The sequence below is a fragment of the Hakea prostrata genome, chromosome 2 (assembly GCF_041222555.1).
Source record: "Hakea prostrata isolate BN-2017 chromosome 2, UWA_Hpros_2, whole genome shotgun sequence".
NCBI classification, from domain to species: domain Eukaryota; kingdom Viridiplantae; phylum Streptophyta; class Magnoliopsida; order Proteales; family Proteaceae; genus Hakea; species Hakea prostrata.
In genome coordinates this window covers 20,782,214-20,808,886 of record NC_142601.1, presented here as the reverse complement: position 1 = coordinate 20,808,886, position 26,673 = coordinate 20,782,214, and the positions used below count along the sequence as shown (strand labels likewise).

The 26,673-nt window shown below is 38.1% G+C and overlaps 1 protein-coding gene across 4 annotated transcripts in view; it reads left to right on the top strand.

The window, feature by feature from the left end:
* LOC149024004 (pre-mRNA-processing factor 39-1-like) overlaps window positions 1-26,673 on the top strand; it is a 68,946-nt gene that overhangs the window by 25,678 nt on the left and 16,595 nt on the right. For 3 of the 4 annotated variants that reach the window (XM_089144409.1, XM_089144410.1, XM_089144408.1), the window contains 5 exons: window positions 3,844-4,073; window positions 4,711-4,878; window positions 11,170-11,536; window positions 11,883-11,936; window positions 12,035-12,178. In XM_089144409.1, the coding sequence (XP_089000535.1) occupies window positions 3,844-4,073; window positions 4,711-4,878; window positions 11,170-11,536; window positions 11,883-11,936; window positions 12,035-12,178 (963 nt within the window). The remainder of the gene's footprint in view (window positions 1-3,843; window positions 4,074-4,710; window positions 4,879-11,169; window positions 11,537-11,882; window positions 11,937-12,034; window positions 12,179-26,673) is intronic. The other variant, XM_089144411.1, reaches the window with a different exon arrangement.

Sequence of the window (26,673 nt, the reverse complement as noted above, 5' to 3'; positions counted from 1 at the left end):
GGTGGAATCTATTTAAAAGTATGATTTCTTTTGGATAATTAGTTGTCAATTTTTGCGATTTATTTTCTTGAAGATTCCTTTTTAGTGATACTTTATTTATTGAATTGTAAAGGGATCCTAGTCTGTGAACGATCTCTTAGTTGAGTCTCGTTTGGTTTTCTTTTTGGAGCCTACATCTTTTCCCTCAAAGTGTAAGGCTATATAAAGCCCTTACCCCTTTGTAAACAAGCAAATTGAATTGAATAAACCAAATCAGAGTCTTGAGGGAAATCAAGTTGTAGTCTTCTTGGGAGGGCCACAGCGGTTGTTACTTGTTAGAGTTCATCTTCTTCAGATTTCAGCAAGATTCTTCCATCTCCAACAGCAATTCAATGCTCATGGCAGCCTCTCTCCTTGAATTAAGCCTCTGTCCTTGAATTAAGTAAGAACAGCCCCTCCTCTCTCTTCCCTAGCCCTCGGCTCCCTTCCCCACCCTTCCCCCTTTTTATTACAGAACACCCAGCGCCCTCCCCAAACCTGCCGCAACCCTAGAAACCGTCTCCTCCCCGGCACACCTCCCTAGCCCCTTTCTCCTTTCTGCCCCTAATTCCCCCCCCCTCTTTCTTTTTTCTTGAACTTGTGGTAGTTCTGGAAGTTTTCAGAACAGAAAGAAAGAAAAGAAGAAAGAAAAGAAAAAATGAGGAAAAGAAGAAAAAAAAAGAAAGGGAAGAAAAGAAAGATTAAGGAGAGATGGAGCCTAAGATCTTTCCAAGAAACCTAATCAAGATCAACCCAAACCCTATACAGCTAACATCTTTTCCTAAACCAACCCTAAAAACTCCTTAGGCTTAACCATAGGCTTCCCTTTCCATCCTAGGGTAAGTCTGGGTATCTCAAAACCAACCCATATTGATTTGTCATAATGCTAACATCATCCTTCCAACTTATCCCCAATCCATTTAGGTTTTTGTTAACCCTAAACCTTTTCCAAACCCTAACTTTCCTAAATTCTACCATCAGGCCCGTCCCATCTGGGTTTGTTAAAATCTTTAATTCCGAAGATTGGTTCTTTATTTGCTAGCTCACAAAGGAGAGGATCCTAGAGTAACCCTAATTTTAGGGAAATAATTGCACATCTCAGAACCCTACAATCTAGGTTACATCATTGGTGCTGGTGGAGCAGGTGTTGGAGGAGCTGCTTAGTGACTTAGTCATTGATTTCATTTTACTTGTGCTCTCTTGGTGTAACTGATCTTGTAATGTCATAATGCAGAATTGTGAACAATTGGACATGTTTGTTATATCATTTCACTTTAAACCGTTATATCTTCATTTATTGGTATAAAAAAATGATTGTGTATTTCATGTTTTATAGTCTGCATGTTCATTCCCATTTTGGTTGCAAAGTTAGGGTAAAGTTGAAACTCATTTATACACCTGTTTTCTCTCAAATCTAAGGCAACCATTGTGTTTAGAGGGCCTAAAATAGGCTAAAGACCAAATTTCAGTCAAGTTGAAACTCATTTATACACCTGTTTTCTCTCAAATCTAAGGCAACCATTGTGTTTAGAGGGCCTAAAATAGGCTAAAGACCAAATTTCAGTCCAACTTGAGTTCAAAAACCCATCGGGATGGGCCCTTGAGTTCATTCAAGTTGAGCCTGGAAAAAATACCAGATTTCTGCCGAGATCTTGTGAGATCTGGGTCGAGACCGAGATATTCAAATCATGTTTGAGGGGGAATGTAGACTTGATAGGGAGGATGGGTTCCTCTAGTTTGAGTCAATTCTAATGGTCAGATTGGTTCATATTAGACTTGGAAATTTTGGTGTCTAAGTGAATCTGAAAAGTAAAAAAGAAGAAAAATCTAGACAGTAAAAAAATGGTGATAGGAGAAGGGGATAGGAGGCTGCCAGATATCCTGATGGGGGCCCTTGTAGATGCTTGGATCTAATGGAGATGGAGTTGTAGAAACCTGTCCTTTAGCCAGAGTAAAAAATCATGCTTGATTTCACCTTGGGTCTTAGTGTCTCTTAAATCTCGGACCTACCAAATTCAAGAAAACATAGCGGAGCAGCACTAACCGACAATGAGAACTCAATTCTGAACTTAATTTATAATCTGAGAGTGGTAGCCTTCCATCAGATGGGATAGGCTATTTATAACAAAGATCCGAGAGTTCTTTTTGGATTGGAACTCTTACCTGACTTTGGTACTTGAAACTAGAATAATTGGGCAGACTTTTGCATACATACACTGGTTATTGTAATTAACTAACCCATTTTCTGTACTTAGTCTGGAAACCTGACTTTTAGACCCACAGAACAAGCCCATGACCACATATATGGAATAAAGGTCCAACACCCATATCTATCAATTCTATGTTGATTTTGAAGGAAAATAGGCCAATTCGGTGTTGGATCTTCATCACTTGGTTTTCTGAGGTAGTGGATTGGGCCTTGAGTTTGATTTCTTGAACCATGACTGTTGCAGTGTAAACTTGGACTGAATTAATAGAATTTAAATCACTTTTGAAGCTTTTATTGTGTTTTTCTTTTAGAGGAATGATAATGGAGTTGAGAAAACTCCTTCATGGTTATGGTTTGGAATCTAAGTCATGTTTTTTCTGTTGGACTGCCAGCCTTTGATTTGCCAAGCAGGGGAAACTTTGGAAGTTCAGCCTAGGCAGGAGATCAAAGTCATCCATTCACCACCTTGTCTCCTTTACATTATTTTCCCTTTATGCTTTCTAGTTTTTTGGCCTATTTGATTTCCTCACTGCTGATCATTTCCTTAATAGATCCTAAATGTCCATCAGTGTCTGATTGTCCTAAACATGCAACTACAGATTTCTTATAATCTGCCCATCAGATTTAGGTCTTCTTTTAAGTGAATCATCTTCTCCACATCATCTCCCTTGACCCTAAGCACAGCTTTAATTTCCACTAGAATCCCTTTGACACTCCTTCCCTAAAACTTCTCTATTGTCCTAGATCTTAGGGTTGTATTACCAGCTATAAGAATTCATTGAAATTCTAACCAAACCTTTTCCTGCGCATGGATATCATCCCCTTAAAACCCCATTCCCGTCAGATTTTTAAGACCTAGGACCAGCCCCTTTCTTTACTTTTTGAGTTTTCCAATGAACCCTAATTCCTAAACTATATGCTGCACAGTCTAACCATAAAAACTCTCCATGGTTTGGACCACACACACCCTATATGAGCAATTCTAGATTCAATCCAAGTTACAGCCCCATCCTACCATCCTAAAACCCTGAATCACTAACCCTGCTGGCCGGTTCTGTTTAAAATCTTGGAAGAACCGGCTTTTAGTTTGTCCTACAAATCTAAGGCTGCATCACAAATACAAATCTTCTTCTTGTTGCTCTGTTATTTCAGTAACAAGACTTCATTTTTCACAATCTTATACTGTGCTGCACATATCATTTCTAATGATGAACTTATGAGTGTTGTTAGCCACATCAAGGAAGGGATGTTTCCATTCCTGTATAAGGGCAAAAATCTTCATGAAATATCAGCTTAACATTTATTGAATCGTTTAAGCTTTACCATCTCATTTTTGGTTGGCCTTCATATTTGGGAAGAGGTGGGTTATGCCATCTGTTTCTCTGTCCACTGCATGTCTACACTTGCAGCATATATTATTTCATGTCATAGATTTTTTAGCTGCTTTGGACATTGACATTTCTCTCTTGCATTTGAGCATTCCATTCTTTAAATAAAATTAGATTACTGATCCTAAGCTTCTCATTCAAGCTGATAAAGTTCTTTATGGATGGACTTGAATGGCATGGTGCTTTATTTGCCATAGGTATTGACATGATACTCTTTTCCAATTGCAGGATAAAATATTAAAAATCCGGAAAGTTTATGATACTTTTTTGGCTGAATTTCCCTTGTGCTATGGGTACTGGAAAAAATATGCAGATCATGAAGCTCGTTTGGGTTCCATTGACAAGGTAGTAGAGGTATATGAGCGGGCAGTTGTAGCTGTGACATATTCGGTGGATATATGGTTGCATTATTGCATGTTTGCTATACCTACATATGGCGATCCTGATACTGTTCGAAGGTAATCACTATTCATGTACTCATGAACTGTAGTGTGATTGGAGGTCATATATTCTGGTTTTGTCGTTGTAATGAAGTCTTGTAATCTTGTATGGTCCTAACCTTATTTTGGTATGCCTGCTCAGTGAAACTCATGTATGGCATAAAAGTTCGCTGGGAATGCATTATAGAGATTTAATTACAATTCGAGTTTCTATGTGCAGTTCTTTTATTTTTAGGCTACTATGCAGCGTTCTTGTTTCTTTTAGGATTTAGTTACATCTATCCAATCCTTTTCACTCTTCTTCCAAGGTTTTTGAAGTAGTCATGTAGTTCTCAATGAATTACTGCTCTCTTTAACTTTGACATTGGCTCTCTTGGGTTCATCAATATACAAAATGCTGCTGGGAAGATCACTTTCAGTTAAGGGCTAAGATGGCCTCTATTCTGCTTCCTTTCATGGACATAGAATGGTTGTTTCAGGAAGGTAAAAGCAGCATATTTGTGTGTAAATTTGGAAATTTTGTGCTCTTAGAATGATACTTTTTCCTTTGCCAACTTAGGGGCTGCAGTCTCCTATTAATGGACGTGTTCAATGGCTAACTTTTGACCTTTATACATATGCCATAACAATGTTCTGGACTTATATGGTGTTTCAGGTTATTCGATCGTGGATTGACTTACGTTGGAACGGATTATCTTTCGTATCCTCTGTGGGACAAATATATAGAGTATGAATACTCACAGCAGCAATGGTGTCATTTGGCCATGATCTACACTAGGATTTTTGAAAACCCCAACCAACAACTTGATCGCTATTTCAACAGGTTTTTCCTCATTCTAGCTGTTTTCATGTTTTTTGTTTTCGCCTTGTTATTTGTGGCATTATTATCGTTGTTGACTTCTATGATTACATTTAAATGTTTAATGGCATATAATCGTTTAGGAGTTTGGTACTTGCTTGAAAAGCTTCTATTTTGGTGGTTGATGATGTAATGTAGATCAGTCCCAAGTGATAACAAGTCCATAGGAGGATTGCAAACCTTGGGTCTAGCAACTGTAAGTTGGTCAACCAGTTCTCAGATTTGCAGGAACTTCAAAAACAGAACAAAGAAATCAATGAAGGGAAGAAGAAGCAGATATGGTAGTCTCTGACCCACGGCTTCTCACTTATGGAAATTAATTGTACTCTGATGTAGCCCTAGGTAGGACTGAGGAGGAATTAAAGATTCTCAATGAACCAAATTAATTTGGACAAAAGAGCGTCAAGGTTTTGCAAAGTTGAATTCAAGATTTCAAGGTGAATTTAGGGTTTTGATTTTGAACATTGAAGATGAAAGATTGCAACTCAATCATTGTTATCAAGGCAGCAAGACGACCAAAGCGTTTGGGGGCCTTCCCAAGTGCCATGGTGATTGGGTGGCTGCGATCTGTCGATTTGGCAAACAGAGCATTTTAGTTTACATTTTTTTTAATGGTACAACCATTTTATGTGACACAAGTAGCACCCTGTTTCCAAAGAAGGAAGAAACTGAGTTGAAGTGGTAACCTCAAATCCTCAATCGATGATCTCTTTTTTCTTTCCTTACGAGTTACGATATTTATTTTAATCTTACCCAAATTACCCCCTCTTTGTTTTATTTTCTCGATTCTTACTTTTCTTTTATTTCGAAGTTCACCCCTACGTATTCTTTTGCTTCTTATAATTTTGCCATTCGCTGAAATAGTTTCACTCATTTACTGTTTTGCCGTTACTAATAGACTTTTCAGTTATTTACTCTTCTGCCAATACTTAAAACACTTAAATTTATTTACAGCTGTACTATCCACCTATAGAGTTTCACTATCTACAATTCTGCTCCCCCTTCTAAAGTCCCACTTATTTATCTAGGTTACAACTTACAATATTATTATTATACGCCCACTACATGAATCTTGATGATCTATCCCATTTGCTCGGTGAGGGGTTCTCTAAAATGCAAGAAGAGTTCTCTAACGTGACAATAGGTCTTCAAGACTTGAGAGCTTGCTGATATTAAAAAAAATTTCTGTGTTACGATGTGAGGCGTGTTATAATCCTCAGAAGATGAATCGGATGTAGAAGAAATTGAAGCCCACGAAAGCAATGGCCCGATTGATTTGCTTGGTTAGATCAAAGTTGAAGTTGAAGAATTGTTTGATGGTCCGATTTTGGTTTCAAAGCCTCTGAGAAGTGTAGGATTCCCAATGAAGAGACATCATTACATAAAGACTAGTGTTAGAGATCACTCACTTGGAATCAAATCAGTCACAACAGTTACAGAAGAAACAAAGAAGAAGTGGAAGAAGAAGAGAGAAAATCGAATCAGCAAAGGAGCAGCAGTTCCCTGTGGTTCTGGACAAGCCACACCAGAGTCACATGCTTCTCTTATTTATAATAAAAGTCTTCAAAAGTACGTATTTGGAGGACAAGTAACCTCTTCTAAAATAGGAACTAGGTTACAAAAAAGGGACAGACTAGACTTCTTAGTTCTTAGAGAATCTGTCTAGAAAAGGAAAGAACAAGAAAAGTAGAAACTAATATGAAAATGGAAAGTAACTAAATAGGAAACTTCAGAACTTCAAAGTGACTTCATGAAGTTGTACACCAAAGATTCTTTGCTAAAAATAGAAACTCAATTACTTGAGCACCAAGGTAACTCAATTCTCAACACTCCTCAAGCTGAAGTATACGCAATGAAAACTCCAGTTTGAACAATAAGAATAAACTTGAAAGGCAGCACAAATCTGGAACTGTGTGACAATAGCAGACGACGATCAACATTGAGAGAACTTCACCTAGGAGATAATCAACACCAACTAAAAGTCTAAAAAAATCATCAATTCTTCATGTTGAACAAACCATCCAATAATGAGAAACAATTGGTGACATTGATGATGAATAAAATCCATAAGTATAGCAGCGTCAAAGGCACTGTTCAAATAATGCTAGTAGTAGGGGGAATCTCCACACTAATTCTTTAAAATTGAAACTCCATTGTTCACATAAGCGCTTTGCAAGAAGGGAAGTAGTAGGTAATGGGTAGGTAAAAAGCAATATTGGTTATTGTGGACCAAGTAGTAGGTAAAAGACAATATGGGTTACTGCGGACCAACCAACCAAGTAGTTAAGGTAGTATGGGTTAATATGGACCAAATAGGTAGTTAAAGATAGTATAGGTTATTGCAAGCCAAGTAGATAGGTAAGTAAATGTATTGTTGTAGAATACCATCTTGGGAGGACAAAGATCTTCACAAATAATATCCTTCAGCACACCTTGAGTAGATATAGAATAAGTTTCCATTCTCCCCCTCTCATGTAGTATTACACGTGGACAATTAATGACGACCAATATCCAATATAGAAAGATCCCAAGCAAGAATTTCCAATGTCACTTATATGGTAGATATAGTCTTCACTCCTTAAATCCAAGAAACAATTTTCAAACTCTCATCATGGTAGATTAAGATAATGGCAACATTGTAATAAACCAGAAATTTTCAAGGGGTTATTGATAAATAAAAGAAAAAAATGGCAAATTTGTAAATATCCCAAAACTGAATGGGACTGACATAAATGTTATTAGAGAAATCTCCAGTAGGAAACATAGATAAAACCCAAAGGGTAAACTTGGAAGGGGAAAGCTTTTAGTGGCATCATGTAAATAACTTGGAAAATATGGGTAATAAATAGAGACGGGATTTCCATATATTTAATACCAAGTAAGATAAAGCTAAAAAGAGGGATGAAAAGGTCAAATCAGGTAGTCTTAGGTAACATGACCGAACACCAAGAAGATAGAAACTCTTTTTCTTCTGATCAAAATGGCAATAAAAGCTAGGAGAACCCCATCGACTTCAAGCAGAAGCGGTAAACCAGGATAGGTAACAGCAGGAAATCGCACAACTAACAAAACAGCAGCAATAACCCAAAAACAGGGTAAGAAGCAGTGCAAATAAACCTGAGCTAACCAAGTTATTAATTGCCAATTAATTGATGCATAACAGCAACTATAGTAGGAGGATCTAACCCTAAAATTAGAGACCAATCAAGTGAGATCAAGGGCATCTGAAGGGCAGATTTCAGATCACAGAAAAAAAAATAAAAATTCTAATACTGGGGTTCTGCCAACTATTTTGGGAGTACTTAAAGAGAATCCATACCACGAAACTACTCCTATTATGCGTTGAGCTTTTGTAATAAGTAGCAGAACAGGTCGTTTAACATCCTGCCATCCTCACGAGACTGGAAGGCACTGCACAGATTTTCGAATAGATCTCAAAATATGTGAATTTGATGCATAACAAGACCTTGAAGATTCAGTTCTTCATTTGTTCTGTTGTCTGATTCAGAAGCAACCAAAGTAAGCAGCAATTGTTGTGATAGGTGAAGAAGGGAAAGAAACAAGGGAGAAGAGAAGGAAAAAGAGACATTACGGTGAACTCTCAAAACTGCAGGGAAACAATTGCCAACCCAGGCCTCAGTTTAGTTCTCTGATACCATGTTAGAGATCACACACCTAGAATCAAATCAGTGACGGCAGTTACAGAAGAAACAAAGAAGAAGTGGAAGAAGAAGAGAGAAAATTGAACCAGCAAAGGAGCAGCAGTTCCCTAAGATTATGGACAAGCCACACCAGAATCACAGGCTTCTCTTTTTTATAATAAAAGTCTTAAAAAAGTACATACTTGGAGGACAAGTAACCTCCTTCTAAAACAGAAACTAACTAACAAAAAAGTGATAGAGTAGACTTCTTAGAAATCTGTCCACAAAAGGAAAGAACAATAAAATAGAAAGTAACTAAATAGGAAACTTCAGAATTTCAAAGTGACTTCATGAAGTTGCACACCAAAGATTCTTCGCAAAAAATAGAAACTCAATTACTTGAGCACCAAGGTAACTCAATTCTCAACAATTATAAGCCGAATGACCCCGAGATGCATTAGATTGTTGCCCCATCAAAGTCAATTTTTGTAGATGCCGATCATATGGTTTCTAGTACTTTGATTTTACAGATCTAGTGGGTGAGTTTTTCTAATATCGGGAGAGTTGATGCAGTATCATACTGGTCCAATCAGTTTCAGTCCAACCTAGAAGAACTGGGCTTGTGGGGGTTTGATCCAACAAGAGTTGGATTTAAATAAGTATTTTATTTCAGTTTCAATTTGGGTCTTCTTTTTGTTTTAGTATTCCTACATGAGGTTTTAGACTTTGTTTTGGATTCTATTTTGGATTTTTATTTGAATTAGGACTTGCATTTTATTTCCTTCAAATAGATTGTATTCGAATACAAATTTTCATATTAAGTAGAACAAATGGACTTATGTTTATGAAAGCCTGTGTGGGTTGTATGTGAGTGTGAGCACTCCTTTCCTTCTTCCTCTTCTAAGTCCTCTGATTCTCCCTCCATTACAGCCCAATAGTAAGCCTGCCTCACGACCCATTGAGATAAGTGAAAATTTGATATTTCATTGAAACATGGTACAGAATTGTACCAGAATTCAGTTGTCCATTTTGGTGGTTTTAGCCATTTTTTGGTCTGGTTCTTCTTGGGCGGCCTATTTTAAGGCCTCTAAGCACATCCATGGTGAGTTTGGTTACAGAATAACCCAAAATGTTGCTTTGGGTTTGGACTTATGCTATTGCTTGTATGCGGTAGAATTTGAATGTATTTTCATAAAATTATTCACTTTTTAATTATAAATGCACATACATGTGAACCAATTTCAGTTGATAATGAAGTAAAATGCTAAGCCTGCATTAAAATATGCATAACAGAACTGAAACATGAGCACATATTTGAAGTGTTAAATCTCAATTACAACCCAAGTTGAGGAATAAGAGTCTACATGAGTAACATGACGACTTTGATAGGAATTAGTTAGAAATTAAAAGAAGTATGTATAGACTAATAGAAACTTATAGTACTATGGAGGCCTAGATGAATCCAACTATGAGTCCATTTAAATTGACAATTATTGGGCTCTGATTGTGTGACACATGAATTCCAGGTCATAGACCTCGAGAAGAGTTGAACATACCCTGACACGACTGATTTATATATTGCATCATCAACTTACAGGGTTTTTTCGTGTGGTTCTTTTTGGCAAAAGATTTGATGTAGGAAAATAGATTTTCTGGACAAAAAACAAATAAAAAATAGTAGACATTGCAAAAACATTTATATTGGCCGGTGGTTTGCTACTTATATAAGTTTGATGCTATTGAACAAGTTATACATTTAAAAAAAATAGTTTGAAGAAAATTGGGTTACCTCAAATGGGAGAAAACGCTTAAATCTTTGTGTTGGGAGCTTCAGTGTATTGCTTCCATGTGTTTGTTGCTGTTGAGAAAAAAAATCTGTGAGATGGGGTAAAACCAACCTAAAATCCCTCGCAAGGAGGTTTTCTATTGAACCGAGGAGCAAGAGAAGTCTCGGTTGAAAATTTTGATTGAGATTTCATGGAACAGTGTATATGGAACTTTTTCTTTAACACTTAAGGTCCTTGAAGTACCCTTTTTTTTTGTCAGGGCTCTGATATCAAAATTTTGGTACATTTTGGCTTAAACATCGTCCAATGTCATTTTGACTCATCATTTTAGTTACAGTGAGGTTAAAGTCCTTGAATTTCTTGAATATTCACCGAGATTTTTAACCAATGAATGTGTAACATGCCATACCATGTCTGTCATTTTATCTTTGCTACAGTGTTATAATACATTTTTCGGTTATTCTCATTACTTCTTTTCTTTGATAGACAAACATTGCTTCATAGTCTTGGTACCTAGTTCTCTCTCACTCTCTCTTAGTTGAATTAACATTTATGTGACCTATTGCATTTGATTCTGTATATTTTGTGATTACCTAATTGTAATGCATATACCTCTGTCATGGCTAATGTTTGATCCTTGGCGTTTGCCTTCGTATCTTTTACCTCATGGAAAGGATGGTTATGTGCTTCATTTATCCCTGCACAGTTTTCTTCACATGTTACCATGTAAGATTTTGGCTCATGTCCTGCAAAAGTACTGGTGCTGTTGCACATGTCATCTCTTCCAGATTCTATTTTAACTCCCTGTTTTTTTGATGACTTTACAGTTTCCAGGAATTGGCTGCAAGTCGACCTTTGTCTGAGATACGGAGTGCTGAGGAAGCTGCTGCTGCAGTAGCTACAAACTTGGAGGAGGCAGGTGGCCAAAGGGCTGAGGGGGAGGTTCCTCCCAACAATGTTGAACAATCTACAAAACCTGTAAGTGCAGGCTTATCAGAAGCAGAGGAGTTGGGGAAGTATATCGCCATTAGAGAAGACATGTATAAGAAAGCTAAAGAGTTCGATTCTAAGATCATTGGTTTTGAAACAGCTATTAGAAGACCCTACTTTCATGTACGACCCCTCATCGATTCAGAGCTGGAAAATTGGCACAGTTATCTGGATTTTATTGAAAGAGAAGGTGACCTCCACAAGGTATGTTTTTAGGTCATTTGGGTGTTTGTGGCAAGTGCTTGGATCTGTTGCTGGTTTGCAGCTTTTAGTTGTCTTGCTTTTAAAACATTAACTTACAGTCAAGTCATATTTGCTGCATTATATGCTTTATGGCAAAAGCGTTGGGTGAAGCAACTTTAAAACGGGAAATTGAACTGAGGCTAAAGCATGGGCCTACCATTTGATTTCTGTAAGGCTAAGTACTTCAAACCCTCATTTGTCAGTGGAGTTTCTAGGTTCATACTGTGTTAAATAGTAATATTATTCTTTTAAAATTCCGATGTTATACATGCAGGTCTTCTTTTCTTCCTAACCATCTCTCTGTCAGGCAGGGAGGGTCCCTCCATTCGTATTTGAGGGGCCTTTCTGTTCAGTCAATGGAGTACTTCTTATGCATATCTCTTTGTTGCTCTATTTTATTCATTTAATCTTTGTCATCCTCTGTGGGTTGAGATTTATGGTGTTATTATGCCGTTTCAGATTGTCAAGCTATATGAGAGGTGTCTAATTGCTTGTGCCAACTATCCTGAATACTGGATACGGTATGTCCTTTGCATGGAAGCAAATGGAAGTGTGGATCTCGCCAATAATGCACTTACTCGTGCTACAGAAGTCTTTGTCAAGGTATGCAATTTCTTATTCATTTCCTCATCAATATTTAGGTCCACCATAGGCACTAAATCACAGAAACATTAAGTGTGGCAAAGCTCATCATTATCTCAGAACTAAAAAAATGTCTACATTTGCATATTGACTAATACTAGACTCGTTCAGAATGTGTTGTATAGATTTTTGGCTTCCAATTTGGCCAATTATTAATCAAAACTTTTCAAGTGCCTATCGATAGCATTGCTTTCGAGAAGGGAAAGCGGCTTGTGAACTGGGTAGAAATGACAATTGAAACCATTTTAGGTGCAACTACACTGGCCTGGTGATACTATTACTCTTTAGTTGTCAAGGTAACAGAGCGTCCCTAAGAGCTCAGGCGGCAAGGCACCAATGTGTGGTGTTTGTCTTTCTTATTTATTTATCTATTACTAGTAAAAATACACGTTCAAATGCACTTGTGTTTTTATCTTTAAATCTGGAATTCAGCTCAGGAGATTAAAAGCACAGTTGAGACAGAGATAGATAGATTCGATGCAGTGCTGGTATTCCCTTCAATGAATGAGATAATGCGACTAAAAAGTTGGGTTCTTTTAGTATGTTGCAGCTTGGTCAATCAAAGAGCCCCTTTTCCTAACTCTTCAAGAGGAAAAGCACAATCTATAGGATTTGTTTATTATCATGGCCACCTATGGCAAAGAAACTGGATTTTGGACTTTGTGTTGCTTTTGCCGTTGTTTTTTCTTCGTTGATTCTTCAACACAGATTTCAATGATGGGGGGTTTGGTCGAGTGAGGATTTAAGGATATGATGGATGGAGTACAGAAATAAATAACATGATTGTTAAAACAAACGCCACAAAATGGCGAATCGAAACAAAAAACACGACGAACACAGAGATTTAACGCGGTTTACAACAATGCAGTGTGCTACGTCCATAGGCGAAGAGGAAGAACTTTTTCACTGTGGAAGAAGTACAAAAGGAGATCTCACAACCAAGCCAAGAAACCAATCAAGTAAACGGGTTGGCCCATTGGGTTGGGTTGTACTATTCTGCAGGGGTGTACTATAGATCGAGATCAGTGATAGGCCCAAGCCCTCCGCTTTCCGCCACAGATCTCCAAAATGGGTCATTCAGATCTCCCACCAAATGTGTCAATGGAGATTCATCTTCAAAATCGGATACAAGAATTTGGGTCACAAAATAACAAAAATTTGTCTTGGTAAATAAATGATACGAAATTAATTTTACTTAATTTTAGCTTGAGTATCGTTTCATTTTTTGATAGGGAGGAGAAGAGTTAGGAGGAGATAGTGGTATTGATTAATATTAATAAGACAATTACAATTATAGATATATTAATCCTATCCGATTAGAAAATGAGTTTGAGGGTATTTTAGGAAAGAAAAATGTTACCATCCTTCTCTAGTTCGTGCTTTCAGAATAGTAGTATGATTAAAAATTTCCCCCCTTCTCTAATGTCATTTGATATGCTGCAATATCTACAATATATCCTCAAAATCCTACGTTAAGCTTCATCAAATCACTAACAGTCTTTTGAGAGAAGATTAATTAATTACAAATCATTTTTAAGCCACATAAAATTATCAAAAGTCAACATTAAGCTACAGAAAAAGTCAAACATTAAGCTACAGAAAAGCATCATTAGTCCAATTAAGTTAAAAAAATCAGCATAAATATAGAAATGGAATAGAACTAAAGAAGCAAGCTACTGAAAGTTTTGAAGCAACCAAAACATACGTTTAGTTATACTATTCTTTGAAATGATCAACTTTATTTGTTTTAAATTTATTTTAATCACACCAAACAAGTACATCAACCCTAGTTCAAAAGACTATTTAGAGCGGATACAGTACTTGCATCATAAACGAAAGAGAGAGAGTTTCCTGTATCTGCAATAGTTCTAGAAATAGAAAGAAACATAGCTGCTAAATACGCTGGCCTGGGGACTGTATGTGATGGCAAAAAAAGTTCCCAAGACTGAAAATCTGAGATCACTGCTCAGATTGGTATTCCCAAAACACATGCTGTTTGAAATACTTTATATAGATCAACCGCCTGCATGTCCAGCTGTTGTGTGAAGGCTACTTCTCCGGATTGCACGGCGTGTTAGGCTTCGTAGTGTAAGATAGCAAACCCCCATCGAGCATACCTCCAGTCGGGTTTTGAGGCACCTGTAATGAAAGGAGTTGTTAAAGGGGTGGTTATGTATACTAGTCTTATTTTGGGTTAAGTTGGGCCAAGAGCATGGTCATGTTGGAGAGTTCATAAGTGATAGTTGATCAACCCATTGATTAATAATTCCCACAAGCTTCCTGGGATTAGGCTTGGAGACGGACTTATTGTATTTGCTTCTAAATTGCCAAATATAATAGCAAGTGATAAACATGATGTTGAAAACCCAGTTTATGGTCTTAAAATTCCGTATTTGCTTCTAAATTGCCAAATATAATAGCAAGTGATAAACATGATGTTGAAAACCCAGTTTAGGGTCTTAAAATTCCATGTTGAAACATCACATATATGAATGGATATTTGAAGAGGTTGTTGGGGTCCAAGAAGGTTCATACGAAATCCCAAAGGCCCACCAATCCACACATGGTTGCTCCAATCACACTAAAAAAAAGAAAGATGGGGAGTTTCGTCATGGGATTCACAGAGGCTACAAGTTTGAGGGCAATTGTCTAATGACTTACTAGGGATGCAACTGGTAAGCTGTTGTGGATTAGTTGCCAAAAAAAGTCCCATGCCTAGGGTGGGACTTTATTTTCCAAAAGGTTCGCCACCAACGAGCTTCAAGGCTGCTTACAGGGTCTTGGGGGAGTAAACCACCATTGATCCAGTGTGTTAGTTATATCTATATGACATATTTTATTGGCAAAGGGAGAAGGGAGATCTGAGTATAGTAAGGCTGAGTTCCAAGAGAAGTTATGAATATAAGAAGATACAAGGGCAGAGGAATTGCTTACCTGCAGATCTTCAGGAAGTGTGCTAGAAAGGTATACCTGGTATATCCTAGTTTGTATAGTCTTGCATTTTGTTTATACTGCTGTTTGAAAATATTACCTTATCCATAGGTAATTAAACTGCTTTGGTTTAGAGAATAAGTTTGACTAGTCAAATGATTTTATGTTACATGAGCCATATGTATTAGTAGGTAAGGCACTAAACCAGCTTTCTAACAAATCCAAGATTGCTTAAACCCATGTCCAAATACTGAAGTCGTAAATGAAATTTTTATATTTGAGAATAAACCCAGCATTAGAAAGTTTATAATTGTACAATTTCACCCTTTGCTGAAATCCAGCTTTTTTTTCTTGAAATTAGGGGTTTAATGTTTTTCCCCTTTATTGATTTTCTTTTAAAAGTTTTCACATATACTTGAATGATATTATTTTCTTGGGAAAATTACATGGCACCCACTATTTTTGGGGTGAAACCAACGTAAAAAATTCGATCGAAATGAACATTTCGAGGTAATTTCGACCGAAACTGGATACTTTTTTCCTGATTCTTGAAAACTCAATTTCGAGCCTCAAATGCACTCAAATTGATTTGGATTTTTGCATACTAGCTATTTCAAGCATAATAAACACTATAAAACTACTAGTTTACTAAAAAACTATTGAAAATGTAACATCCAACATTCCAAGTATATAGTACATGAATCAGAGAAGAAGCTGGAATGTTATTACTTACAAGTCTATTCTATTCAAGCCTCAAGGTCTCCCTCTTCCGTCTGCACCCTATATAAATGACAATATAACTCCCATGATGTTTGCCCCCGCCCCATATAGTTTTGGACATAGTAGAACAACACCTCTGTATGTGGCCTCATCCACATGCATAAGATTCCCAAACGGTGGGAAGTTGTGAATCTCCAAAGGAATTGGTGGTGGTGGGCCTTGTGGCTGTGGAATAGTGTGGAAGATCTGCTCAACAAATGAAAGACCACCCTGCCCCTGGCTCTTAGGACTAGGAGAAGGATAAGGATACTGATAAGGTCCCAGTGGCTGACTCCGATAATCGACAGTGGAAGGGACACCATAAGCTCCATAGGCCGCTCCATAACCATAAGGCTCCAGTTGTGGTTGACTGGCCTGACCTTGAAATCGATAGCCAGGAGGGACACCATATGGTCCATAAAGACCATAACCATAAGTTGACTCGGTAGAACCAATACTCTCCACAGCAATATCATATGAGGACTCTACAGGCCTATGCCATCCGGATCCTCTGGAGGTGGAGGAGTCTCTAGCATCATCAATGCTCATCGATCTCATAGATCCCACCAAGCTCTCGGCATCGGATGGACGGTAGGATCCATATGATGGCGTGTCCTCCGTGCTCCAGCCCGTGTCTCCCCTTCCCCTTCCTCGAATATGTAGAGGAAACATTTTTGCCTCGAGATGCAGCTCCAAGATGGTCCGAATCCTGTGTCGCGTGGGTGAACTGACTCTCTCCTGTGAATCTTGGTGGTCGTCCTCCCCCCCCTTGACTCTCACGTCTTGCTGGTGGTGGTGGTGGTGGTCTGTCCCTAGGATCAGCTGAATCCTGATCACGAGGTCCCACACCCTCCTCATCCCCTCCATCATCATCATCACCGTCATCATCACCACCATCGTTGTCATCGCCGGAGGCCTGAGTCACCTCATCCTCAGTGTCGGATCAGAAAATCAAATCCTCACTCTGGGTGGATGCACTAGGGTGTGGCACGAAGGGACGGGTGGGCTCTGTATGTGGCCTCCCCTCCTGGGCCATGAAGTCCCCCATATCAGCCCCCATCTCCTCTGCAATCTGACTATTGGGAAGACCTCCATCCTCATCCAGCAATCCGTCTCCACTATCCCTGATCCAGTCAACTACTGGGTTATCATCATCATCCATCTCAAATATGTCGGCCAACTCAATATTGGTGCTCTCTTTATCCATCCCCTGTCTAATATGATCCTCCCTCAGTCTCATATTATAGTGTAGGTAGACAAGGTCCTCTAGACGCTTCACACCCAATCGGTTGCGCCTCTTCGAGTGAATGAGGCTGAAGGTGCTCCAATTTTGCTCACAACCAGTGGCAGAACATGTTTGGGAGAGCACTTTGCTTGCAATCCTACTCAAGTTGTGTGAATCACGTCCAAATTGCAACCACCACTCAGCTGCAACAAACATAGACTCCAAGTCATTTTAATACTTAAGTAACTAAATTAAAGATATAATATAATAATTAAATGTATAATGAAATAAATGAATGAACTTACCCGCAGGGGCGGTTTCCTGTCCTGATACGGCCACAGCACGACCGAAGCTCCCAGTGGCATCCCTAAAAGCCTTTATCTAATATATAAAGAGAAAAAACAATAACTAGTTACTAGGTTAATGACTTAGTATAAAACTACGAATTGTGAATATCAAATGATTCTAATCACTATCTCACCTCCATAAGGATGACTGCTTGTTTAGCTGTATCTGGTTCGAACTTCTCCACTATAGTTTGGACAACATCCATCAAATCTTGCCTCATCCCAAGATTGTCCTTGTAATGGTACTTGGGATTTAAATAGTATGCTGTGTAAGAAAAAGTATGTCATAAAAGGGAATAGTTAATGCTTAATAGTGTGATAACATAATGAAAATTAAATTAAATACTAGACTTAACAACTCACCAGCCTTATGCAGTGGATGCTGCAACATAGACTCCCATCTACTGTTGATGATTTGAAGGACTTTCTTGTTGCCGCGGACCTGAGCAACTTGCTGCTTCATCCTATCTACTGCAGCAAATATGTGTGCTAGATTAGGTTTTCTTTGCTGATCTACCATTCTCAACACATTCACCACAGGCTCAAGCATCTTCACCACTATCCTCACATTGTGCCAAAAACTCTCATCAAGGATAGTCAACTGAGCTCTCCTTCCTCCCACTGATGAAGAACCCTCCCAGTTAAGCCACTCCTTTGATGCAAACATACTCCTAAGGCCAGTCTTCCTACTCTCAAAGCTCTGCAGTGCTATCCAATTAGTAGCAAATCTGGTTATGCCTGGCCTCACTAACTCACCCTGACACTTGTCCCTCATCATCCTTAATGCATAGGTGTGGTTATATATGAAGGTGCTAACATGTCAAGCTTGGTCCACCGTATTCTTCACAAGCTTAACCTTTCCAATCTCCTTTAACATTAAGTCAATGCAGTGAGCAGCACAAGGAGTCCAAAAGAGCCTATATCTGTCCATCCATCAAGGCATCAAGCCATCAATACAAAGTTATAAAGTGTACATGTATATGTGATTATGTGTAATGTAAATATATGTATTTACAAATGAAAATTAATACTATATGTTTAGACTTTAGATACGTGGAGTTCTCCTACATCTTCAACCCAGCTTTTTTGTAGTTGGAGCCATTATCAGTCACAATTTGAACTACATTTTCCACTCCAACCTCCTTCACCACTTGCTTCAGTAATTTGTAAATGTATTTTGCATCCTTCTTCTCACCGGATGCATCTACTGACTTGAGGAACACTGTCCTCCCATCACAATTCAACATGAAATTGATGATGGACTGTCTAGTGGGACCAGTCCAACCATCAGCCATCAGAGTCACTCCATAATGATTCCACATGGGCTTTAATCCCTTAATGTACTCATTTATGTCCTCTTTATGCTTAGGCAAATACACATTATATATCTGATATGGAGTGGGTCCCTGTACACCACTCCCAGCCCTGCCTATTTGCTCAATCATATCTCTGTAGTAGGGCCCCTGGGCTGTATGTGCTGGAACACTATAGTAATGCGCCCATTTGGAGAAAGCCATCCCCACTTTCTCCTTCACACTCCCCCATAAGTGCTTTAACTTTCTCTGTTTATGCTCAGGCCTCGCAAATAAGGCCGGATCATTGCGAAGAATCTCAAGATCCGGATCTGTAGGATGTGCTGAGGAAGCTTGACCCCTTGTAGGGGCCTGTGGGATAGGAGCCTCCTGCCTCACACTCTGAGACCTCCTCATAGGGACTTGGGAGCCACATGTGCCTCCCATACCTACTGGCTCTCTAGAGGACCCACAACCTAGACCCCTCTGTTGCCTCCTCATGTCGTCAATCCTCTGTTGCTCCCTACTCATCATCATCACCCTCCTCAGCTGATCGGCCTCTGGATCAGGGTCACTGTCTCCTGGCTCATCCCTACCATAACCCTCAGGATCTAGAAGGTCATCTAAGCAGACATCCTCAAACTCATCCCTCTGTGTTCTCTTCTCTTTCCTCTTTTGCTTTCCACTACTAATATATGAGGCCATTGCCCTCTTGACCTCTACAGGCACCTTTGGGCACCCTGTTACATCTCTGTTGCCACCAGCTAGATGCACCTTCAATCTAGTGGCCCCACCTCCTCCTATTTGTTTCTTACAGTAATTACACTCGCTCTTCCTCTTATCAGTTGTTAGTGGCCTCCCATGATCCCAAGCTATGTCTGACATCTTTAAAATAGAGTGCCTGATACAAGAAACACACACTAAGTATCTTGAAAAGCTCCACAATATGCTCCAAAAATGACATACATGCTTCTAATAATAACCTCCTATTTTTAAATATAAAAAAAATATGTATAACTATATAAGTATTTTTTAATATATAAATAATTTTAAAATATATAAAATTCACATTAACTATCTTAAAAATATCCACAACATGCTCAAAAAATTGCATACATGCTTCCACTAATACTCTCCTATTTTTAAATTTAAAACAGAAATTAATTATTTTTTTAATATTTAAATATTTTTTTAATTATTTAAATATATATTAAATACAGTAAAATTACATAATTTACAGAAAAAAAAATTAATTCAACACCATCACAGCAATATGGTGTCTCAACTCTCACATACATTCATTTGAAGCTTATACATGTACTATACATAAATATTTTTTATTTTTAACAATATACATAAGTAAATGATTTTTAATAACAGAAAAATAAAAAAATAGTAGGAAGAATTAAAAAATAATTTTGACACTACAAATTCATAGATGATCACTCTAAAGTAAACATATATAAATTTGGAAGCAATCTAACATGATTTAAGGCACAAATGAAACAAAAATAAAAAAATGAGGAAGTTGGTTACTCACCTTGCAAGATTTGAGAAAATGCACTAATGGAGGAGCAAATCAAGTGTTTGAAGGAAATGAAATACTAGAAATTAAGTGTAGAATGGGATGAAAGCAAGAGAAATCAGCAAAAATTGCAAAATGAGGTCGAAATAGCTCTGGCGATATGGCTCGAAATCTCGAAACAGGGTCGATTTTGGGTATTTTATAAGCTGCGCAAGTGTCGCTTCGGCCCGATATGATATCGGGTCGAAATATCGACTCGTATTGACCGAAATTTCGGTCGATATGAAACGAAATGGATACATTTGGTGCCTACTATTATATTTCGTTTCGAGTTGGATTTTTGCAGGCATTTCGATCTAAATTTTGACCATTTCGATCGAATTTTCTTCCATGGGTGAAACTAGTGACCACCCACTATTGTCTTCAAAATTACATGGCACACACATGCATAATTACAAGTTACCCATAGTTAAATTCTGCTGTTAAATGTTTAGTAAAATTACTTAAATACCTTACCCTTGTTTAACTAGTGACCACCCATTATTATCTTCTACCTACATCTCTCTCTCTCTCTCTCTCTCTCTCTCAAAAGGACGAGGTGAAGGGTGGACTCCTTCCGGATAATGTAGTCTGCGAAGGTGCGTCTGTCCTCAAGCTATTTTCCGGCAAAGATCAAACGCTGCTGGGCTGGGGGAATTCCCTCCTTGTCTTGGATTTTAGTCTTCACGTTATCAATGGTATCAGAGCTTTCGACCTCCAAGGTGATGGTCTTTCCTCTGAGAGTCTTAATGAAAATCTGCATATGTGATGAGAAACCAAAAACTCGATTACGATCTAAAAAACATGGTTAAAAACCCTAACCGGATGACACACCAAAATACACAAACAAAACAATGGTAATCCGTAATCCTGATCTATCAAAAGAATTTCTTGAGCCAGGAACCCAAAAATATGCCCTGAAATCGATCACACAATCAAGAATGGACTTAAACTACAGAATTTAGTGCAAACCAATAAAAAATCATGGAAAACATTTAATGATGCCCTAAAACCAGATGCCTCTAAGATCTAGCAAGAAATTCCAATATATCTTAATCAGTATCTATGTTGCCTTAGCCTCATCTTTAATCTGAAACATTACTGAACAACCCACTTTGACACCAAAGAATTCACCACAAAGGGCATCGAATGAACTGAAAATCTGACATCATCATTGAAGATTGAAACTGAGTTCTGTGCCTTCTTGCTAGAGCAAAGAAGATTTTCGACTTTTATTTTTACCGTCTTTGTTCTCAAGGCAGTAGATGCATAAAGAAGAAATCGAAGAAACCAACTTCTGCGGTTTGATTATGTGATTGTTTGGAGTGGATTTTATAAGGATGAATTGAGGAACAGAGTAAGGAAGAAGAAGGCACACTTTGAAGATGAGACGTTTGTTTTTGCATTCCCAAGCAAGTCCTTTTATTTTTGGCTTCTAAAATCATGAAACAGAATGCAGGTTTATATTAGACTGATAATCTTCAATCCACGATGCAAATCAAAAGATCAATGGCGTTCTTAATTTTTGAGATTTTCTATGCCATTAAAAAATACCAAGTGATAATCTCTGAGACTTCGATTCAAGCCTCAAACCCACCTTTCTTCCTCTTTTCCTAAATTTTGTCTTCTCTTTTGGGTGCCATCTTGTGTTGCCGGAATTCCACCGACTTCCCCCCCTCCTTTTGGCTGATTATATTCTCAAGGTCATCTTATCCATGAAGATTCTGGTTCTACAAGATTAAATTAAAAAAATAAAGTTGCTTGGAGAACTCAAAGGAAACAGTAGAAGCTCAGGTGGGTCTAGTTGGAGTACTCAACGGTAATAATTGTATACCCTTTCTTTGCAATAAAATAGAACTTCCTTAGATCACCAAGAACTTCCCTCGATGGTGAGAACATCGGTGTCGGGAGAATGGCTGGGGTCACATGGCAGGGAGAGACGAGTGATGCAATTCCACTAGATTTTTTGGCTCAAATTAAAAAAGAGGTGGTGTAATTAAGCAAAATGATTGAGACAATTATTCGTGAGAGGGAAGAGACCAAAACTCGAGAAAGAGGTGTAGGTAGAAGATGGGTGAAGGGAGAATCATTTCACCTACCTAAGGGTTGGGTAGGATAATCCTAAATGAGTTAAACAAGGGTAAGGGTATTTAAGTAATTTTACTAACCATTTAACCACAGAATTTAACTGTGGATAACTTGTAATTGTGCATGTGGGTGCCATGTAATTTTGGAGATAATAGTGGGTGGTCACTAGTTTCACCCATAAAATAGTGGGTGCCATGTAATTTTCTCTGTTTTCTTTTAAAAACTTTCAAATTTACTTGAATCATATTTGGCATAAATAAGCATTGATCTTGGTTCAATACCAACCCAAAGAAGTACCTAGCAATAAGGTGACAGTCCAAGATCCTGATTATATTTCCTTATTCTTGCCAAATATCTTAAGTAAATGAAGAACATTTTACTTAAAAATGATACTTGGCATTAATATAAGCATCAAACCTGATTCTAGACCAACCAAAACAATGCGTGCACTATGGTACGGTAACCTAGAGCTAGCAAACCCCCTGGATGCCTAGACAACCTCTTGATAACTAGGGTAACCCCTTCCCCAAAAAAGAAAAGGCAAAAAAAGAACAAAAAGTGTAGGGTAATTTACTATTACACCTACCTGAACTAAGGTGAAATTACTGATGGAACTCTCCTCTTCATGCCTATTGATATTAACAGTCTGTTAGTGTTAATTAAAAAGTCAATATGTCCTTTCTGATAACTAAAATTTCACGGTACAAAATTAATCCCTTCACCCATCATCTTCAATTTTCAAGATCAAAGAAACATGGTGGAGGTTGAACAGTTCTGCTGTTCTGCAACTCCAAACTGAATAGACCTATTTTTTTTAATGCTCATAAGATGAAGGTCTAAATAATGAGACCAAAAGTAGCCTAACTCTGTTGTGTTCATCTCTTTATGTTAATATACATTTGAAGGTTTTTGGTTCGAACTCGCAACCTGTCTTGGTAGATTGAATCATGGGATGCTCGGGACAGACCTTTTACTTATTAGATGAAACAGCTGTCGTTTCTGATTCAGAAAAAAGTAAGACAACCAATTTTCCAATAATAACTATTCCATTTTCAGTCATCTCTCAATAAATTAAAAGAGTTCACTCAGAAATCACTGCCCTTCAAACACTGGAGACGGAAGCTTAAGATAATTCCGTGGTAGCTGGCATAAAAGAATCCAACTCTTTGAAGACAAATTCAACCAAATCTTAATGATCAGATGTTCAGATCTCACAAGAAATCCAAAACTTTTATTCTTCAAAATGTTGTGCACTTAAACTCATGGAAAGCATAAATTCCACCAAAATATTTCACTAGAGGAATAAAATATCAACAAGTTCGTGGAGTAGAAAAGATTGTTTAAATTAACTTCACGTGGGATAAAGAAGATGAAGGTTTCAAAATAATCGGTGGTCTGCATCTTTGTATCACTGAACTGTCTCAAAGAAATTTAATAGGTCATGGGATAAAATACTGTTTTTTTCCCTGCAACTCAGCACCATTCGTTGGTTAATTTACTTAAAAGAAATTGTATTCTTGGTTTGTTTTGTCAATCAATCACCTCTGTGTTTTGCACATTCCAATAAATGTCAATAGGCACTTTGAAGTAATTTCATCGGCATTGTTGTCAATATGATTGTTGAATAGGTGGTAGCTGAGGAAGAATAGGAAATGAGGAAAGCTGAATTGGGATTTAAGGTTTATTCAGTTGTTTGGTTCTTCTTCTTTTTTTTCTTTCTTTTCTCTCTCCCTCCCTCCGTCCCTCCCCCAAGAAGAAGAAGCGTTATCCCAACTAAATGGGGTTGGTTACATGGATTCTTTCCTTCGAATCAGCTCTATTTGAGGCCATACTAGATACAAGGCCTAAGCTATGCATATCCTCTTCCCCCCCACCCCCATCCCATAAAAAATTCAAGAATTTCGGTGCAGGCAATTAATATGGCTAGCGTAAGCATTTTAAGAATACACAGAGGTCATATAGTAGTTGACAAACATATATTGATGTGTGTGTGTGTGTTTTCTTTTTCTTTTGGGTGGGGGTGGGTGGGTGTTAAGTAGCTTCAATTGAATGAGGGCTACTTATTCAATGATCTTCAAGAGAACTATTCATATAGGGCGGATAGGTCTGGTCTTAGGGGAAAAGGTTTAGGTTGGGTCTCTGTGGTTAAAAGGAATGTGCTCTTAGTGTATCAAGGTACTTAGCCTATAGCCCCATCGAATGAGAGACAGGGGATAAATTCCTTGAGATGGGAAACAGGGCTGTCAGAATGGGCTGAAACTTGGAGGGATGTAGGAAGTGATATAGGGATATGGATATGAGGCTTTTTTTTTTTTTTTGGGGGGGGGGGGGGTTTAGGCAGTACGAAAATGGTCAGAATGCAATCAGATTGGAATGTAAGGTCATTGGGGTCGGTGGGTTGATGTACCTAAAGTGTAGACAGATTTGACGATTAGTTTGGTGTAGATTTGACCTTGAAGTTGGTGTTTTAGGAAGTCCTAAGGTTGAAGCAATTTCAAGAAAAACTGATAAAGGGTCATAAGAGAATGGGGATGGGGTTGGCTGCTAGATGCCTTTTTGGGGGGCCTTGTAGATGTTTTGATTGAACAGATGGCCTTTTGAAGGTTATCTATTCAGTCATAGCAGGGGTTTGGCTTGACTCTGCTAGGAACCTGAATGTAATGAACTTTTAGACCTTCTTTGACCAAAGTTGACATAGACCAAGGCTTGGAGTAGTTGCAACACACACATAAAAGCACTCAAGGCTTGGAGGATATTAGTCTATTAATCAGCTCTAGTCTCTTGTTTGATTTTTGATTATTTTTGGTTATTTATAGCTTTATATAAGATTCTTATTGAGATTAGGACTTGAAAATTGACTAAACTAGGACAGCAGCTTGCCATTTTCCGATTAACTGTGCAAGCTAATAATAGACTGCATTGCAGGAATTAAATGCTGGAAAGTAAAACAGACTTTAAGTAGAAGACTAATAACCTAAATGACCTTGCTGTCCTTGACTTAAAGTTGGACATAATTACTAAACTGCCAGTGAAATTACTAACACTGAAAAAGAAAACTATGGAAAAAAGTATAATGACATGGGGTGCAGCTGGACAGCAATCCTAGGGGCTTCGCCTGGGCTTCTATGGGCTGGGCAGCAAGTTTGAGGGCCCTAGTGAGGGGCTGGATCTGCATCAGGGGGTAACAGTAACCTGATACAAACTTACAAGGTTTGATTAGTAATTTGAGCAAGTGCAGGCGGTGAAATAGTAATTTTGCAATAGATCATGGTGGATGGGTGTAATAATAATTTCCACAAAATTATATGCTTGTACAAACAAAACTGCGCCAAAACTTGTATATGAGGATTTTGTGAAGGATTTGTAATTTCTCTGTAAATTGATTTTAGTCATCCCATTAAAAGAGTCGGAATTCCATAAATGTGTCCTATATGTTCTGATTTATTTTGGTGCAAAATGCTGAGAAAAGTACTCAAACAGGGGAACCCATATTCTTATCATGGCAAGCATGGCTGGTGTTTCCATCAGGAATCAATAGTTTTCCTTGCGTGGCTATGTATATTGATCCTTTTGTTTGATGTCTCTTTCAAAGATTAGATGAAATTGATCCACTGATGAAGAAAGTGCTTAGGTTTTCGTGGGCTGGGCTGTAAACAGGCACAAGGTTCCTGTGTTTACCAGGGCCTGGGGAGGGGTCAAATGTACACAGCCGTCTCCCTTTTCTCCAGACCCTTTCTAGGACTTGAACCCATGACAAGGCATTCAGCAAGTGACAGTACCAAGCATGGCATTTGGTTTTCTTAGAACTACCTAAATAATAAACGCTGAACATGGATAACCGGAGAGAGCTTTTTCATCCTGCACATACTGGAGGTTGTAGGGCTTATGAGTACATTTCAACCCTTCCCACTGCCCTTGTAGAGGTTTGCACCATGATCTCTTAACTTGCCCTTGTGGTGCTTGGGATGTATGCCATCATGTTGAGGAAGAAACTGCTTGTTCTCTTTCAGCTACTAGCATTTAAGAGTTTTTAAATGCAGCCACTGAAATATTTATTTTTCCTGTCTTCCTACTGAATGATGGTTTGCGAAATTCTCCTAAGCTTTAACCATGAATGCGACAAAATCTAGCATAGAAGTGTTAGCTCTTCTAATTATATTCAGAGCACCAAAACCATCCTGTAAGATTGATAAAATAGATAATTAATACCAAAGGTTTGTTTGAATTACATATGAATTAGTTCTTTATTG